Raw genomic sequence first — 19338 nt, 5'->3', positions numbered from 1 at the left:
GCTAGTTAAAACAAGAATAGTATTGTTTCCTCATACCCAACCAACTTGATTTTAGTAATTTGGCAGCTTAACTATAGTAACTCCATTTTATTTCTTCACTCTATTTCTCATTTTCCACCCTTTGATCAGGATTTTTCTTTTCGGAAACACAGATCATACAAAAAAATTTTTTTTTTTAAGATTTTGTTGGGGAAGGGGAACAGGACTTTTTTGGGGAAGGAACAGTATGTACTTCCAGGTCTTTTTTTCCAAGTCAAGTTGTTGACCTTTTAATCTTAGCTGTGGAGGGTGCTGTTCAGCTTCACGTTGTTGTCCTTTCAGTCTTACTTGTGGAGGGCGCAGCTCAGCTCTAGGTCCAGTTGCCATTGCTAGTTGCAGGGGGCATAGCCCACCATCCCTTGTGGGAGTCGAACCAGCAACCTTGTGGTTGAGAGGATACAGTTCCAACCAACTGAGCCATCCTGGAGCTCAGCGGCAGCTCAGCTGAAGCTGCCCTGTTCAATCTTAGTTGTAGGGGGAGCTGCCCACCATTCCTTGCGGGAGTCAAGGAGTTGAACCGGCAACCTTGTGGTTGAGAGCCCACTGGCCCATGTGGGAATCGAACTGGCAGCCTTCGGAGTTAGGAGCACGGAGCTCTAACCGCCTGAGCCACTGGGCCGGCCCCCCATACAAAATGTTTTAAAATTCCTCGATGCCAAGGTGGCAGTGCCTTTCTTGGGTCCATAGTGTCCCTCAGAGTGGGGATATGGGCTAGAGACATGCTTGCCATATATGAGTTTATAGTCAGCTCAGTATTTGTGCCAATTTTGAGGATTAAGCATTAGGAAAGGACCAATTAGACATTACATATCAGTTTTAGAAATCAGTCTTGAGAATAGGTCTGTTTAGTTAAGCAGATGTCTCTCATTTCAGGAGATCATGATGCAAATGCCTCCTACAGTAAGGCCTATGCTACAAGCAATCATGTATTTAATGAGTCATCTCTATGGAAACCAAAGAAATACAATGGCTAATGATTGAAGCAGAGTGTAATCCCAGTTACTGAGTTCTGAAGGTAGCTAGTCAAGAAGATTTGCGATTTCTGGCTCGAAGCATCTTCTGATGGAGTGAAGCCTGGCAGTGACGATCTGATAGATCCTGCTGATTTGCAGTTTAAATGTCTGTGGTGATCTTTCTGCAACAGTGATAAGGACTGTCCATATATGAGCTGTTGTGGTGATTTCTGTAAAGTTTATATCAGTTGTCCAACTTTAACTTGCATGCCTTTGGAAAAGGGCAGGTTTAGTTCTCAGTGATTGCAAATGATAAAGGTAGGAGAATTATTGGAAATAGAGTCATAGCCAGATTTTGGGGGAGACATTAAGAATTCATGATCTGGTCCAGTTTACAGATAGGAAAAAACCTAAAAAGATAATGAACAGCACTAGAATCTGATTTCCACAAACGTGTATTCCTGAAGCATGAATTTTATCTTTAAAATTATCCTTTCCCACACAGACAATAGTTTAGTGGTTACCAGAGGGTAAGGGGGGTGGGTGATGAGGGTAAAGGGGGATCAAATATATGGTGATGGAAGGAGAACTGACTCTGGGTGGTGAACCCACAATGGGGTTTATAGATGATGTAATACAGAATTGTACACCTGAAATTATGTAATTTCATTAACAATTGTCACCCCAATAAATAAATTAAAAAAAAATTATCCTTTCCTCCCAAAGATAGCCAAAATGAAACTTATTTGTTTGCAAAATAATTCTGATTTCAATAAACGTGATAATTGTTTGTACAAAAACAGTAAGAATAGCAATTGATCATATAGTCTTTTAAATCTGCTTTGCTGGAATTTTCATAAGGAATCTTTAGATTAAACTTTAAAAGGCCTCTCAAAACAAAGCCTGAAAAGCCAAAGCAAGGACTTGCTATCAGACTTTACATGTAATACCTATAGATTTGGGTGAATCCTCTCTTCTTGATGTTCCTACACCTGCCAGGAAGTGACCTTTTTTACTCACCTGCTAAGACTGTTAGGTACCCTGTAAGCAAGGTACAAGGCCAGTATTTCCAAGGGTTTTATTGGCTTTTATAAGTCACTCTTAATTCCTTAAAGCTGTCTGGTCATATCTGAATCTATTCATGTTTCTCAAATATGACATTCCAGTCAAAGCCTTGGTAATATAACCAGATTCCAATTGTATCCTGGTACGGGGAGAACAGACTCTTAATGAAGTTAAACAAATGACAATATTGCTGTGAAAAATGAGAATACTCGCTACCAGTTTCTGAATTCTGAAGGAATCAAGTAGGGGGAAAATATTTCAATTCTGCTTTCAAAGATAATTCACCAAATTGCTGTAAGTCATAGTTAGCTGAAGAGGAAAGGTTTCCTGTTATTTAGAGGAAAAAAATGAAAGAATCAGCAATGTTTCAAACAAAAATGTCATAAAAATTATAATCATCCTCATCAGTTCATTCAGTCCTATGTAATTAAAACTTGTTTTGCTTGAATCCCATTTATTTGTTAGTTCTCAACCTTGCCTGATGATTGAGGGTGGTAAGGTCAATGATAATTTCAAGAAGTCTGCAGGACTTTCTTTCAAGTCTTATATAATTTGCTTAGTGAACTGGGTACCTTGAACACTAGATATTGTGGAAGGTATATCCCAAGTGGGAAACATTTTCTAATACATAGTTTCATTGCCACTGTGAGGGTATCAGCCTGTAATGGGGAGACTTCAGCCCATGTGAGAAACATACATACCCTGTTTCCCCAAAAATAAGACCTAGCCGAACCATCAGCTCTAATGCGTCTTTTGGAGCAAAAATTAATATAAGACCTGGTATTATTATATTATATTAATTATATTATACCAGGTCTTATATTATAGTAAAATAAGACTGGGTCTGATATTAATTTTTGCTCCAAAAGATGCATTAGAGCTGATGGTTCGGCTAGGGCTTATTTTTGGGGAAACACTGTAGTAGAACACCACCTTCCCGGACAACGAGTATCAGAATATTCTGTTCTGTTTATTTATATATACCTTTATATGTTTCTTCATCAGTTTCTATAGTAGTCACAGTTGATTCCACATCTCCCAGTATCATATTCAAATGTTGATCATAAGCATGTAATTTACCTCGAAGCTCTCTGTCATTTCTCATTTTCACAAATTTTCATAAATTCGCTCACCCAGGCTGAGCCTGATGAGATCCAGAGGATCTTCTACAGAGTTGGTAGTTTGCTGCTAGTCCATGTTGTCCGCCATATTTCCCATTCAACTCTTTATGTTAGAAAAGTGTCATTAAAAAGTTGGAGAAGAATGGCCCCAGTCAGTAGGTGACTTGGCTGGGATCTTAAAGTTTGTTATTAACTGGAACCATATCCACTTACTAAATTGTAGCCAAAGCAAAGTTTCCACTTAAAGTTCCTTTTAAGAATTGTAAGGGAAAAAAGTTGTAAGCAAAGGAGAACAATGAAATAGTTAGAAAGTTTCCATTTTAGTCTTTCCTGTGGATGTTCTCACTACTTGCAATTGGATGGTTACAGAAGCTCAGAGCAAAATTGTATTTTTTAAAAACAGTTACTTGTTTTTTACTAGCAAATAAGAATGTAAACATAAATATTACCTATAATTTTACCATTACTCAAATAGTATATCTGTTATCTTTTTAGTATTTTCCTTTCTGGTAATTTTCTCTATGTCCATGAATATTCATGTGTTTGTATATGTGTGCATGTGTGTGCACACACATTGTTCAGTGAAAAGAATCATGCAGTTTGATATATTTTTATTATGTGTCATTTTAACACATTTTCTATAGTAGTTTAATTTTACATAATATTATGTCCTTTGGATACTCTATAAAATATTTAAGCAGTCCATAATTATTTGGTATCAAGATGTTTCTAACTTTTTGTTGTTGTTAGCCATGCTGTGGTAAAGCTCCTGCATTTAAATCTTTGTGCAATACAGAATGATTTTTTTTATGATGTACTTCTAGAAATAAGTTTTTGGGTTAGGTGCATGGACAGTAAATGATGTGTGTTTTCATGTGTGACACTGGCATACTTCCTTCTTTCATGTGTCCCTCTGTCTATCTGTTTTCTCAGATCTGCGCCCTTTTCTCAGAAGAGCTAGAAATGACCAAGTCCCTGGTGAGTTCTTATTTATTCATATATTTGTTTGTTGCTTTCTTTATTTTTTAGTGAATTGTACAAAGCATCTAATAACCCATATAGTAAGATGCTCCTAAATAATATAATTAAAACCCATATAGTATAAATAAGTAAAAACTAAGATCAGAGAAAATAAAGAAGAGACTGTAAACTCCAAGTCAAGCATGGATTATATTAATAGATATATGAGTTGTGTGGTCTCACACAGTTATGAACTGTAAACTTGCCTATGATTTTCCTGAAAGACAGGAGTAATGGAAATGAGACAAATGGTTTATATTGTTGACAAGTATATTGTTGACAAGTGGACATGAGCCTCTAGAAGTTGGACAAGGCATGGAAATGGATTCTCCCTTACAGCCTCCAGAAGGAACGCAGCCCTGCCAATACCTTGAATTTAAGCCAATAAGACCCATTTTGAAATTTTGATATCCAGAACTGTAAGAAAATAAATTTGTGTTGTTTTAGGTTTGTGGTGATTTGTTATAGCAGCAATGGGAAACCTGGAAGTGGGGTGATGCTTTAACAAATACCTAAAGATGTGGAAGTGGCTTTGGGATTTTGTAATGGGTAGAAACTTTTAAGAAATTTGAAGAGCACGATAACAAGAGCCTAAATTTCCTTGAACAGACCGGTAATAGAAATATGTATTTTAACGACCTACTAAAGGACTCAGAAGGAAGTTAGGAACACAGTGAAAAAAAAAAGTATGTTGTTTTACAGAAATTATCCTAAACAGACTAGTGATAGAACTATAGATGTTAAAGGTGCTACTGGTGGAGACTCAGAGGGAAATGAGAAACATGTTCATTGGAAACTGGAGGAAAGGGCCTCTCTGTTATGTAGGGGCAGGAAGCTTAGCTGAATGTTGTCCTGTAGTTATGTGGAAAGCAGATTTGTCAGTGATGAACTGGATATTTCTCTGAGATTTCTAAGCAAAGGGTTGAAGATGTAGCCAAGTTTTTTTCTTCCTGCTTATCGTAAAATATGAGAGTTAAGAGATAGATTGAGGGAAAGAACTACTCAGCAAAAAGGAACAAGATGATGATGTGGAAATTTTTCGGGCTATCAAGGTTCTAAAAGATGCTAAAATGACTTTCATTATCAGGAAAGCATGCTCTCGAGAGAGAGTTAAGTGAGGGAATAGAGATAGGTTTAACAGCAGGATTCAGAATTACTGAAATGGAAGATGGTGGATAGATGTTTTACGTATTTTTCTAGATTTTTGTAGGCAATTAGGAGAAATAGGGTAAAGTGCACTAAATCCATTTTTTTTGGAACTATAAGCCTCAGTCTTTGTTTTAAACTTGAATGTTTAGTCCATTTACATTTAATGTAATTACTGATATATTTGAATTTATACATGCCACTTCATTATTAGTTTTACATTCAAACCATCTGTTTAATATTATTTTTTTACTCCTTTCTTGACCTTTTAGATTACTCAGATTTTTATTTTTTCCCTTTTTAACTTGTTTGTTAACATTCTTTTATTTGTTACTCTTATTACAATATCTATGTTTAACTCATTTTATCACCTTAATAATTCTAGGACACTAAAAAATCTTAAGTTTGTTTACTGCCACTCACGTTGTCATTATTACGTTCATGCATTTAAATTCTACACATATTTTAAACTTTACAAGATATTATTGTTATTGTTTTGCATAGTTAGTATTTGCCGTTTTTGTAAAGTGGGATTTGATGAGCTTCTTGAATGTTTGGGTTGATGTCGTTCACTATCACTTCTTAAAATATTGCTTCTGCCCCACATTCTCCCTTTTATCTTCCCAACTTTAATATTTTATTTTCGCTATGTCATATATGACAAATGTTACATGCTTTTGTGTTTGTTTTCTTTAAAATAAATCTTTGCATCAGTTTGGGTATTTTTCATTTGCTTGTTTTCCATTTTAGTAATTCTGTATTCTGCTGTTAAATCTATCTCTGTTCTTAATTTTAGATATTGGAATTCTGGGTTTTTGAATTTTTATTTGATTCTTTACTATAAATTTCAATTATCTAATGAAATTCTCCATCTTTTTTATCTAACTCCAATTCCTTATAGGAATGTTTATATTGAATATTCTTTCCTCCGGTTTTGGATATTTGGCTGTCTTTTGGGATTATTTTTGTTGTGTTAAATAGTATGTAAAGCATTATAAAAGTTCTGGATGATAGTTTCTTTCTGAACAGAGGATTCATTTTTCCCTTTGTTAGCAGATACAGTGAAGATGAACACCTTTATCCAACTGAGTGCTGTGTTATGTTGAATCAAGGCTGAGCCAAAGCCCTAATAAGACTCAGCCTACCTCTGGTTCACCCTGGCCATCCCGGATATGCTGCTGAGAGCCCATTTTGTCCTCTGTGGACCCTCCTGGTGGATGCCCAACTCTGTTATCAGACAACTTAGCTTAATTTTTTTGCTTTGCTTTTCAGAGGCTATCTGCTTAAGTTTTTAACTAGCCTATAGTCTTCTAGCATTTGGCCAATGCCCTGAGGGGAGAACAGGTCATATGTTTGAGTTCTCCTGGTTTCTCACTCAAGTTACTGGTTCAAAACTGAATTCTCACCTTTTGCCCACACCCAAACTTGGTAAATGCTCTCAGTGTAAAAGTGGCTGCGTATGTTAGCTTAAATCTTCAAAGTTCTCCCTAGATTCATGACCTGTAAAAACTTTTTAGTGCTTTCAAACAGATGATTTCAGTATGAGTATTTAATCTGGTATTTATAGTTATTCATGGAAGAAGGACTGGACTGCTACAATCTATTGTATCCCATCTGGAAATGGCAATTATTCAAAAAGCCTTCTTTACATTGTACAGTTTTCCATTTAAAGTGTAGATTCAGTGGTTTTTAATATATTCAGAGTTGTGCAATCATCATCACTTTAATAGAACATTTTGTTTACCCCTCTACTCCAAATTCATACCTTCTGTCACCCCCAAATCCTCCCATTCCCTTTAGCCTTAGGCAACCATTAATATTTTTGTCTCAATAGGTTTGCATGTTCTGTATATTTCATATAAATAAAATCATGCAATATGTGGTCTTACATGACTGGTTCCTTTCACTTAGCATGTTTTCAAGATTCATCCACATTTAGCATATATCAGTACTTCATTCTTTTTTATGGCTGAATAGTACTGTATGGATTTACCACATTTATTATGTTTTATTTATTTTTTAAAGACTTTTATTAAAATATAGCTAACATACAACATTATATCAGTTTCAGGTGTACACAATAGTTGTTCAATATTTATACACCTAAAAAAGTGATCATCAATCACCATAAGTCCAGTAACGATCTGACACCGTACCACGCTATAACAATATTATTGACTATATTTCTTATGCTGTGTATTATGTCCCCATGACTTATTTCTTTTATACCTGGAAATTTGAAACTTTTATTCCCCTTCACTCCCCCCCATTTTTTAAAATTTTCAGTTACAGTTGACATTCAATATTATTTTGTATTAATTTATAAATTAATGTATAAATTTATAAATTAATGTATAAATTGTATTAATTTATAGACATATAATTTAGGAAGTGATCCCCTGACTAGTCTCATACTCAAGTATTATACTATATTATATTATATTATATTATTATTATATTTATTATAAGACCGGGTCTTATAGTAAAATAAGACTGGGTCTTATATTAATTTTTGCTACAAAAGATTCATTAGAGCTGATGGTCCAGCTAGGTCTTGTTTTTGGGAAAACATGGTAGTTATTACCATATCATTGACTATATTTCGTTTGCTTTACTTTACATCCCCATGACTATTTTGTAACCACCAATTTGTATTTCTTAATCCCTTCACCTTTTTCACCCTGCCCCCCAATCCCCCTCCCATCTATCACCCCAATAAATCTAGTACCCATCTGACACCATGCATGCTTATTACAATATTATTGACTATATTCCTTGTGCTATACCTTACATCCCCATGACTACTTTGTAACAACCAATCTGTACTTCTTAATTCCTTCCCTTTTTTCACTTACTCCCAAATCCCCTTCTGTGTGGCAACCATCAAAATCTTCTCTGTACCTATGAGTTTGTTTCTGTTTGTTTGTTTAATTTGTTCTTTAGATTCCACATGTAAGCAAAATCACATTGCATCTGTTTCACTCTGTCTGACATACTCCATCATAATACCGTCCAAATCCATCCATGCCATCGCACTTGGCAAGAACCCATTCCCTTCCATGGCTGAGCAATATTTCACTGTATGTATGTACTACCTCCTCTTTATACATTCACCCATTGATGAACACCCAAGCTGCCTCCATGTCTTGGCCGTTGTAAAAATAATGCTGCAGTGAACATGTGGATGCACATGTCCCCTCGAAGTAGCACTTTGGGTTTCCTCAGATAAGTACCCAGAAGTGGGATTACTGGCTCCTTCTTTGTTTCTTGTTAAAGCCTTTGTTTTAAAGTCTATTTTGTCTGCTATAAGTATTACTACCCTAGGTATTTTTTTGTTTGTTTTGTTTCCATTTTCATGAAATATCTTTTTCCATCCTTTTACTTTCAGTCTGTACGTGTCTTTCGATCTTGAGTATTTTGTAGACAGCATATGTAAGGGTCTTATTTTCCTATCCATTGAGCCTTCTTATCTTTTGATTGGAGCATTTAATGCATTTCCATTGAAAGTAATTATTGATAGATATGCAGTTATTGCCATTTTGTTATTCATATTATTTGTTTATTTGTTTATTTATTTATTTATTTATTTATTTATTTATTTATTTTTCATCTTAAGCCCCTTTTAGATTTTTTAAAATTCTACTTTGGTGCAGATGAATTCCTTTTATTTTTTCTTGACTGGGAAGCTTTTCATCTGTCCTTCAATTCTAAATGATAGCTTCACAGGGTAGAATAATCTTGGATTAGGTCCTTGCTTTTTTAATTTTTATTTTATTTTAAACAAGAAGTTTAAAATTTAAACAACAAGACGCTTGACTTGAAGGGAAAACTATCTAGGATTCATTTCTTTTAGAGTAATTTATCCCTACTTAAAGACAGATTGCCCTACATGTAACAGCTACGTACAAAAAAGTTATAAAATTGTCCTTGGTTTTACAATGATAAATGAAAAACATTAAAATTCTCCAATTGAACAAGGTATGCAAGGATTTTTATGTTATTGTCTTTTTGTTAAACAGTGAGAGCAAAATAACTTACTGGAATATAAAGATAAGAGCTGAATGAGTATGCCACTAATGGAGAAAGGTGGTATTTTCACAGAGCCATCCCATCCCATCTCCATTTGATGTCAATAAAAACATACCATTGGCCATTTAGTTAAAAAAAATAAAGAAATAAAAAAACAAATGCTGTGCACATACATCCGTTACTTTATGTACAATAAAGGAATGGGGAAGGGGAAAATGAAAGAATAGAGAAAACTATACTGTAGTAGTCAGGATGTGGTGGAATCAAACTGTGGTTTTCTAATCGAGACTGTCTTGGTCTGGAGGAGCAGAGTTCTGGAGTAAAGTAGCAAGTTCCCTTTTTAGTAGATACCTCCTGTCTGCTGCTGAAACACATCAATTGTATCTTCATCCTCCATTTCCACCTGTGCAGTTGTATCTATTTCATTGATTGGCTGTCCATCAAATTGGAATCTGATCTGCCTCATTGACAAACCCTGTCGTTCACAATATGCTTTCATTAGTTTACTAAGTGGTGTATGCCTCTTAATCTTAAATTGCACCACAGAACCATCCTGCCCTGCCACCTTCAAATTAATATGATCGTTGTTTTCAGTCTTGACTCCTTCCTTGGGCTTTTTGTTGGCCATGGTGAGCGCCGCAGTCTCCTCTTCACAAAAGAGCAGGTCCTTGCTTTTGATCACTGAATATTTCCTGCCAGTCCCTCTGGCCTGCAAAGTTTCTGTTGAGAAATCAGCTGATAGTCTTATGGGAGTTCCCTTGTAGGTTACTAACTGCTTTTCTCGTGCTGCTTGTTAGATTCTCTCTTTGTCTTTAACCTTTGATATTCTAATTATGATGTGGCTTGGTTTGGGCCTCTTTGGGTTGATCTTATTTGCGACTCTCTGCACTTCCTGGGCTTATATATTTATTTCCTTCCTCAGATCAGGGAAGTTTTCTGTTATGATTTCTTCAAATAGTTTTTCAGTTCTTTGCTCTCTCTCTTCTCCTCCTGGTACCCCTATGATGCAAATATTGTTATGTTTGGTGTTGTTCCAGAGGCCTCTTAAACTATTGGATTTTTTTTCTTTTTCAAAAGAACAAAACCATTTTATTTACTTTTCAGTAAGTTTAAATCCTTGAGACATACAGCATTACATGGATTCTGTGTCCTATGGACTTAGCAGGAATGTTGCTTCGGAATTTGGCATAAACTATGCCACTGTTTCCATGAGCACAAGTTACCTTTCCCCAGATTACTCTGGTTTTGTTCAGTTTGCCACCAGGAGTCACTGTGTTTTCTTGGCCTTGTACACATGAGTACATCTCTTGCCTAGATAGAATTCAATTTCATCTCGAGCATAAACACCTTCAGTTTTAAGAAGAACTGTGTGCTCTTTCTGGTTCCAGAGACCCCACTTATAGACAGTAAAAAAATGCCTTCCAGACATATTAGTCATCCTAGAAGTCCTGTACCCAGCAGGCCCCCAAATTTCAGCAGCAAGAATTCCACTTGGCTCTCCAGGCCCCAAGATAGAGGGGAAAAAAGCTGTCTTCCTTTTTGCTGTTCTGATAGAATGTTATCTGCTATCTTATTTTCTAAATTGCTGCTGCTTTCCTCTGCTTCATCTAATCTGTTGATTCCCTGTAATGTATTCTTCATTTCTGTTATTGTAGTCTTTATTTCTGACTGGTTCTTTTTATGTTTTCTAGCTCCATTTTTATGTTTCCTATCTCTTTGGTGATGTTTTCCCTGAGATCTCTGAAAATCCTTATAACCTGTGTTTTGTACTATCTGGTAGATTGTCTCTATTTTGTTTAGTTCTTTTGCTAGGGCTTTGTTCTGTTCTTTTATTTGGGAGATGTTTCTTTGTCTCTCCATTTTGGCTGCTTCCCTGTGTTTGTTTCTATATATTAGGTAGGGCTGCTATGTCTTCCGGTTTTAGAAGAGTGGCCTTATGTAGTAGGTGTCCTGTGGAACTCAGTGGCACAGTCTCCCTGGTCCCCTGAGCTGGTTACTCCAGGTGTGTCCCTTGTGTGGGTTGTGTGTGCCTTCCTGTTGTATTTGAGCCTTGGTTGCTGTTTGCACATCATAGGATGGTTTGATCCTCAGCTGATTAGTTGTGAGGACTGGCCATGACTACAGTGGAGGAGCTATTGTGCAGGGGCTGACTCTATGGAGCAAGATTTGTTTAAGCAGGACTTGGGTGCCTGCCCGAATTGCCCTTTGGCTGTGTCATCCCTGGAGGTAGCTGGATGAGGCTGCCCATGGGTGTGCCAACCCCTAGACATCCTGGGAGGGACCCCACCACAGACCGAGATAAGCTGCATACTCTGCTTTGCCTGAGGCTACCTGGCATGAGCCACAAAGCAATCTGCAGATGACCACTGCCTGTGCTCAGCTTGGAGATGTCTCCAGAGGCCAAGCTGCAAACTGAAGCTGGCTATCAATAGTGCCAGGTTTAGGGCTGCTCAGCCAGAAGTATGAAACATGCTGAAGTCTGATGCTGCTTGTTTGGGTTTTGTGTACCTTGGAGAGTTTTTAGGAAAGTCTGCAGCATGAGCCAGGTCAGGCTGTTTATACAGAAAAACCACTGGAAGCAGCTTGGGTGTGCCCATAAATTTGGTGGGGCAGGGTCTCAGGGAATCAGGGTGAATAAACACTGTTAGTCAGGTTGATGGAAATGCCAGGAGTGGGGAGGGCTCAACAAGGAAACAATAGCTTCTGCCAACTCCTCCATCCAGGAGAGAGCTTCCCCTTCACTCCTCGCCCTGAAGCCAGACAACTGACTTCCTCTCCATATGTCCCTGGTGCCCTTTGAGCTCCTGCCCGAGCCTGGAGTGCCAAGCGAGTGAGTCCATTCGTGAGTAAGGACATGAGTGATTCGTTTAAGAGGAATGTCTGGGCCTCTAGCTGTCCTCTTTCTCACTCAGCCACAATCTCCACTGGTTTTCACAGCCAGAAGTTATGGTGACTTCCCTCCGTGCATTGGAACCATGGGCTCTAGGAGCCTGGTGTGGGGTTGGGACCCCTTGCTCCTCTGGGGGGGACCTCCACAGCTTAGATATCCCTCCTGATTTTTTTTTTTTTTTTTTACCGAAAAGATTTTATTACACACACAGCGGATGAGGCTCATTCCTTCTTGGCTGCTGCCTTCCTCATGGCTGCAAGGACGTTGCTCAGCTCCTCTCTCTTCCTCTTGGCTTGGATGTGTGTCCCCACCCTTTTCTTGATGAATTTCAGGGCCCGCTTGTCCTTAGAGACCTTGAGCAGCTCCATGGCACTCCGCTCATAGGGGGCAAAACTGCACATCTCTCGGATCATGTCCCGCATGAACTTGGTGTGTTTGGTGAGGCGCCCATGGCGGCGGCTGTGCCTCGGCTTGCTGGCGTTCTTCGTCACCTTGTGGCCCTTGTTGGGGCCCACGGCCATGCGGTAGTGCAGAGCCATGGCTGCTGCTCCTCAATGGCTGCTGCGGCTGAAGGGCCGACACCGCACGGAACTCTGCCTCCTGATTTTTAATGGAAACACACGGGTGTGGGACCAGTCCGTTTGTGTCTTCCACCCTTCCTACCAGTCTGGAGGACGCTTCTTCTGTATGTCCTTAGTTATAGGACTTCTGTTCAGCCAGACTTCAGTTGATTCTTGATGATGGTTGTTCTGTAGTTTAGTTGTAATTTTGATATGGTCCTGAGAGGAGGTAAGCACAATGTTTACCTATGTCACCATCTTGACCAGATCTTCATATATGATCCGATCTTCCATGTTTTTAAATCCATTCATTAGTTGACAAACATTTGGGTTATTTCCATTTTTGACTATTATGAATAATGCTACTATGAACATTTATGGGTTTGTTTTCTTAATTTCTCTTTCTGATAATTTGTTATTGGTGTATAAAAATGCAATTGATTTCTGAATATTAATTTTGTATTCTGCCACTGTACTGAATTTATCAGTGCTAATGATTTTTTGTTGTTTTTGTTTTGTGGAATCTTTAGAGTTTTCTGTCTATATAGTATCATGTCATCTGCAAATAATGACAGTTTTACATCTTCCTTTCCAATTTGGATGTCTTTTCTTTTTCTTGTCTGAACACTGTGGCTCCAACTTCCAATACTATGTTGAGTAAAAGTGGTGATATTGGACATCCTTATCTTGTTCCTGACCTTAAGAAAAAGGCTTTTAGCTTCCCCCTGTTGAGTATGATGTTAGCTGTTGGTTTGTCATATATGACCTTTGCTATGTTATGTTTCCCCTTTTCCCACTTTGCTGAGAGTTTTTATCATAAATGGATACTGGAATTTGTCCAATGTTTTTTCTGAATCTTTTGGTATGAACATAAGAGTTTTATCTTTTATTTTGTTTATGTGGTGTATCATATTAATTGATTTTCAGATATTGAACCAATTTTATATCCCAGGACTAAATTCCACTTGATCATGTTATATCTTATTAATGTATTGCTGAATTCAGTGTGCTAATATTTTGTTGAGGATTTTAGCATCCATGTTCATCAGGGATATTGGCCTATAATTTTCTCTTGTTGAATTGTCATAGTCTGGTTTTGGAATCAGGGTAATGCAGGCCCCATAAAATGACCTTGGGAGCCTTTCCTCCTCTTTAATTTTTTGCAATAGTTTGAGAAGGATATGTATTAAGTCATTGTCTTTTAAAGTTTGTAAAATTCACCTGTGATGCCATCTGGTCCAGGATTTTTGTTGGAAGTTTTTTGATTACTGATTCTATTTTGTTAGTAGTAATTGGTATGTTATTTTCTATTTCTTTTATCTTTTTTTTTTTTTTTAGTTTCAGGTGTACAAAACAATGTAATAGTTAGACATTTATACTCCTCACAAAGTGATAACTCCCCTCCCCCAACCTACCTCCCCTCTGACATCCGTTACAGTAGCTGTTACAATTCCACTAGCTCTATTCCTTATGCTGTACTCCACATCCTGTGACTGTATATGTATATATTAAATTACAGTTGGTATTCATTATTGTTCAGCTTCAGCTCAGGTGTACAGTGCAGTGATCAGGCATCTACATCATCCCTGAGGTGGTCTCCCAAATGGGACATGTGTCCATTGGATACCCTACAAAATCTTTACAACATTATTGATTATATTCCCCAAACTGTCTTTCATCTCCCCATGGCAATCTTGTGATTACCAATTGTGCTTTCTAATCCCCTCACGTTCCCCCTTATACCCACCCCCCTCCCATCTAGCAACCCTCAGTTTTCTGTTTCTTCTTGATTCAGTCTTGGAAGATGGTTTGTTTCTAGGAATATATCTTTTTTTTCTTTTCAGATTGTCCAATTTGTTGACATATAATTGTTTGTAGTATTTTCTTATAATCCTTTGTATTTCTGTGTTGTTAGTTATCACTTGTCTTTCATCTCTGACTTTATTTATTTAGGTCTTCTCCCTTTTTTTCTTGATGAATCTGATTAAGAGTTTATCAATTTTGTTTATCTTTCCAAAGAGTGAGTTCTTGGTTTCCTTGATCTTTTGTATTGTTTTACACTATTTTATTTATTTCTGCTCTAAGCCTTATTATTTACTTCCTCTATTCACTTTGGACTTTGTTTGTTCTTATTTTAGTTTCTAGGTGTAAGGTTAGACTGTGTGAGATTTTTCTTGTTTCCAGAGGTAAACTGTATTGCTATACATTTCTCTCTTAGGACTGCCTTCACTGTGTTCCATAGATTTTGGGTTGTTGTGTTTTCATTTTTGTCTCAAGGTACCTTTTGATTTCTTCCTTGATCTTACTTACTCATGCATTGTTTGGTAACATGTTATTTAGCTTCCATGTGTTTGTGTATTTTTGTTTTCTTCGTGTAATTAATTTCTAGTTTCATACCATTGTGTTTGGAGAAGACACTTAATATGATTTCAATCTTCTTAAATTTATGGAGACTTATTTTGTAGCCTAACATATGGTCTACCTGGAAAATGTTCCATGTGAACTTGAAAAGAATGTACATTCTACACTTTGGGGTGAAATGCTTTAAATATATTAATTAAATCCCTCTGATGTAATGTGTCATTTAAAGCCATTGTGTCCTTGTTGATTTTCTGTCTGGATGATCTGTCCATTTATGTCAGTGGGGTGTTAAAGTTCCTACTATGACTGTATTACTGTTGATCTCTCCTATGCCCATCAATATTTCCTTTATAAATTTAGGTGCTCCTACATTGTATGTGTAAATGTTTACCAGGATTATATCTTCTTGTGGGATTGTTTCCATTATGTAATGTCTTTCTTTGTCTCTTTATTTTTTAATTAAAGTTTATTGGTGTGACAATTGTTAGTAAAGTTACATAGATTTCAGGTGTACAATTCTGTGTTATATCATTGATAAATCCCATTGTGTGTTCATCACCCAGAGTCAGTTCTCCTTCCATCAGCATATATTTGATCCCCTTTACCCTTACCTACCATCTCCCTGCCCCCGTACCCTCTGGTAAGCACTAAACTATTGTCTATGTCATGAGTTCTTGTTTCTCATTTGTTTGTCTTGTTCTTTTGTTGTTTTTGCTTTATATACCACATATCAGTGAAATCATATGGTTCTTTGCTTTTTCTGTCTGACTTACTTCGTTTAGCATTATACTCTCAAGATCCATCCATGTTGTCACAAATTGTCCTATTTCATCTTTTCTTACCACCGAATAGTACATGTACCAGAACTTCTTTATCCATTCATCTATCGAAGGGCATTTTGGTTTCCTTGTCTTGGCCACCGTAAACAAAGCTGCAATGAACATTGGAGCACACTTGTCTTTATGTATAAATGTTTTCAGATTTTTTGGGTAGATACCCAGGAGAGGGATTGCTGGGTCATATGGTAATTCTATTCGTAATTTTTTGAGGAACCTCCACATTGTCTTTCATAGCAGCTGCACCAATCCTTTGTCTCTTGTTATAGCCTTTGTTTTAATGTCTATTTTGTCTGATGTAAGTATTGCTACCCCAGTTTTTCTTTTCATTTTCGTTTGCGTAACATGTCTTTTCCCCTCTCTTTACTTTCAGCAAGTGAACTATTTCTGTTTTTATTGAGTTGTAAGAATTTTTTGTATATTCAAGATACAAATCCCTTATAATTATGATTTGAAAAAAATTCCCAGTCTTTTGAATGTCTTTTCATTTTCTTGATAGTATTTTTTTAAGCACAAAATTTTAAATTTTGATTATGTCTGATTTATCTATTTTTTTCTTTCATGGCTTGTGCTTTTGATTTCATATCTAAGAAATTATCACTAAATCCAATGTTACAAAGATTTACTCCTTTTAGCTAAAACTTAAATTTTGGCTAAATGTAAGAACATTTAGGCATAAATTTATTTTGAGTTAATTTTAAAAAATACGGCATGAGGTAGGGGTTCAACTTCATTCTTTTACATGTGGATATCAACTTGTCCTAGAACCACTTGTTGGAAAGACTGTTTTTTCCTTTTAAATTGTTTTGACACCTGTGTTGAAAAACAACTGATGGTAAATATGAGGGTTTATTTCTGCATTCCCAGTTTCATTTCATATGTCTATCCTTATGCTAGTACCACACTGTTTTGAAAAATGAACCTATTGTAATGATCCTTTTTAAAAGAAAGAATTAACTTACTGCATTGAGTGTAAAATAATGGCAGAATGTATTTTTTTTTAAAGTGAAGTGTTAATGAAGTATGGTATACACGGAAAAGAATGCACTAATCATATGTATACAGCTTGATGATCAATTTTTACAACTTATTCTTTTATAAAACAAACAAAAAACCCAGAATATTATGAGTACCACAGAAAGATGGCATAATATTTTTAATGATTTGTTTTTTCTTTCAAAATAATAATTTGAAAGGTAGGTTTTTAGTGGGAACCTTTGTATCATGTTAAAAATTATTAAAAGTTCCTAACTATCTTGTTCTCATCCTGTAATCCTGATACTTTACATTGAATAGAAATGTATTTTTTACAGGGGTTAGTGTCATTCAAGGACGTAACTGTAGACTTCAGCAGGGAGGAGTGGCAACAATTGGACCTCACTCAGAAAAGCCTATACAGGGATGTAATGCTGGAAAACTATTTCAACTTAATCTCAGTGGGTAAGCACAACTCTGCTGGGTATGACGCTGTTCTTAATCATGTATATTTTCTTTCTCAGTAGAATTTCTGAATCTGTGGGATCTTTTATAGCTGAGAGACGTTTGAAGTGTGTAAAAGTTTTGTCCATATTTTGCCCTGTTTTTAATAATCTTTTAGGTATTATGAATATTCTGTTCCCCATGAACTTTTCTGAAAATCAAATGGAGTGCTTCATTGTATGGTCTCAAACCACGCCTTCTCTCATTTCCTGTTAATAGGTTGTGAAGTTCCCAAACCAAAAGTCATTTTCAACTTGGAGCAAGTCGAAAAGCAATGTATGTCAGATGGTGAAGCCTCAAGTCAGAGCTGTCTAGGTGAGTACTGAAGCAACAGCGTGCATGAGAGGCAGTATAACTGAACTGTGATTATACTGTCAGAGGCTGGCAACTTGGAAGGCCTATTAATATGACATTTCTGTAACATTCTGAACTTCTGGAATTACATGGATGAATTGATATTGGTCCCTTGGATATACTGGGGTGCCAAAAAAATGTATACACATGACTTGTATTCATCTTTTGTTATTGGTGTATGTATTAAAAACTACAATTTTAATAGTTTTTTTTCCTGTATTAAAATGTGTATACATTTTTTGGCACCCTCTGTATAAGTGCGACCCCCATTTTAAGGCCCTTTCCCATATCAGTGTGTTCTTCTTTACTTGACCTTTTAGGAGAGAACGTACTATAAATACTGGTACTTTGAATCCTTAGGGCCCTGCTTTTGACTGAAAGCAGGGAGGTTGCTGCTTTCAATCCTTAGGGATTCAAATATTGTTCCAGAGTATGGCAGTTTTGCAGCTTGTTTTATACATTAGAATCAAAGTAGGAGATGTAAGGGGGGGTTACATGAAGTTCATTGGTGGTAGGTTTAGGGAGGCAAGAGAAAGCAAAGTGGGGAGATCTCTGAGATTGGATGAAGAGCAAAACAGAGACACAAACTTCTTTTACATAAGTGGTACAGTATAGTTAACAACACATAGAGATGGTATGTTGGCAACAAGATAATAAGGTGGTCTGGGACTCTGGTGCCAGAGATTGTGCCTTGAAGGGGTCAGGAACAGATTACTCTGACATTTATCTGAGATGCACAGAGATAATAGACAATTTCAAAGTTAAAGATGTACCTTTGTCAGGGATGCTATAGGCCCGCTTTTAGTTAAGACCACACTGTATGGTTACTTTGGTCTCTGGGTTTGTAAGGCCCACCACCATGCAGGCCTCCCTTGAGCTTGTCAGGTTTAGTATGCGGCCCCTTTTTTGTCCTCAATAATTATTGTTTTAATTTGTGTTTCTCTAATAACAAAATATTTTGAGCATCTCATCATGTATCTTATAGTAAATTCTGATTTCATTTTTGATGTTTGACTGCTGATATCTTGTAAACTTCACCCTTCTCTGTTCACCTTCTGCCCCACACCTGGGCAAACTGATAAAGAGAGCCCAGTTGCTCCCCACCATTTGCACTGAAACATTCAGCCTATCCCAAAACCCCAGTCACCATGAAAAACTGAAGCCCATCTCCTTTTCTTGCTTCAAGTCATTTTTGGACCTGCTTGGGAGCATTCTCTTAAAAGTCTCATTATGTGAGTAATGAACCTTTTCATACCTTCTTGGTGTGAATGTTGCATCGTCACTCTCAGTATCTGAAGCCAATTTGGGGGAAAGGTCCATTCCTCCTTTGCAGGTGACTTAACAGTTGGTGCAGTGAGCAGGGTGTCTTGACGATGACCATCACAAGGGTCTTCTCTTGCTATGTGGCTCTAGTGCCTGCTGGCAAGTACACACTTGGAGTTGTGCTGCTTTATGCTGTATTCGCTGAGTCCTACAAGCCTGTCA

At 36.9% G+C, this 19338-nt stretch overlaps 3 protein-coding genes across 9 annotated transcripts in view; 1 reads left to right on the top strand and 2 right to left on the bottom strand.

The window, feature by feature from the left end:
- The window catches only part of ZNF484 (zinc finger protein 484), a 48678-nt gene that overhangs the window by 21017 nt on the left and 8323 nt on the right, over positions 1–19338 (top strand). For all 7 annotated transcript variants that reach the window (XM_081067023.1, XM_081067022.1, XM_081067026.1 and 4 more), the window contains 3 exons: positions 4112–4156; positions 17334–17460; positions 17719–17814. In XM_081067023.1, coding sequence (XP_080923149.1) covers positions 4142–4156; positions 17334–17460; positions 17719–17814 — 238 coding nt within the window. In that variant the 5' untranslated portion in view covers positions 4112–4141. The remainder of the gene's footprint in view (positions 1–4111; positions 4157–17333; positions 17461–17718; positions 17815–19338) is intronic.
- Positions 9664–10001, bottom strand: LOC308504904 (small ubiquitin-related modifier 2-like; the record flags this gene model as incomplete). Its single annotated transcript, XM_081066410.1, has 1 exon — positions 9664–10001. One exon carries the CDS (start codon positions 9999–10001, stop codon positions 9714–9716), a length of 288 nt encoding a protein of 95 aa, XP_080922536.1. The 3' UTR covers positions 9664–9713.
- LOC308505224 (large ribosomal subunit protein eL36-like) lies at positions 12485–12802 on the bottom strand (the record flags this gene model as incomplete). The annotated part of the gene is made up of 1 exon (XM_081067049.1): positions 12485–12802. One exon carries the CDS (start codon positions 12800–12802, stop codon positions 12485–12487), a length of 318 nt encoding a protein of 105 aa, XP_080923175.1.

Source organism: Rhinolophus hipposideros (genome assembly GCF_964194185.1).
Source record: "Rhinolophus hipposideros genome assembly, chromosome: 11".
Lineage (NCBI taxonomy): Eukaryota > Metazoa > Chordata > Mammalia > Chiroptera > Rhinolophidae > Rhinolophus > Rhinolophus hipposideros.
Note: the sequence above shows the minus strand (reverse complement) of the source record. Positions and strands in the feature narration are given on the sequence as shown.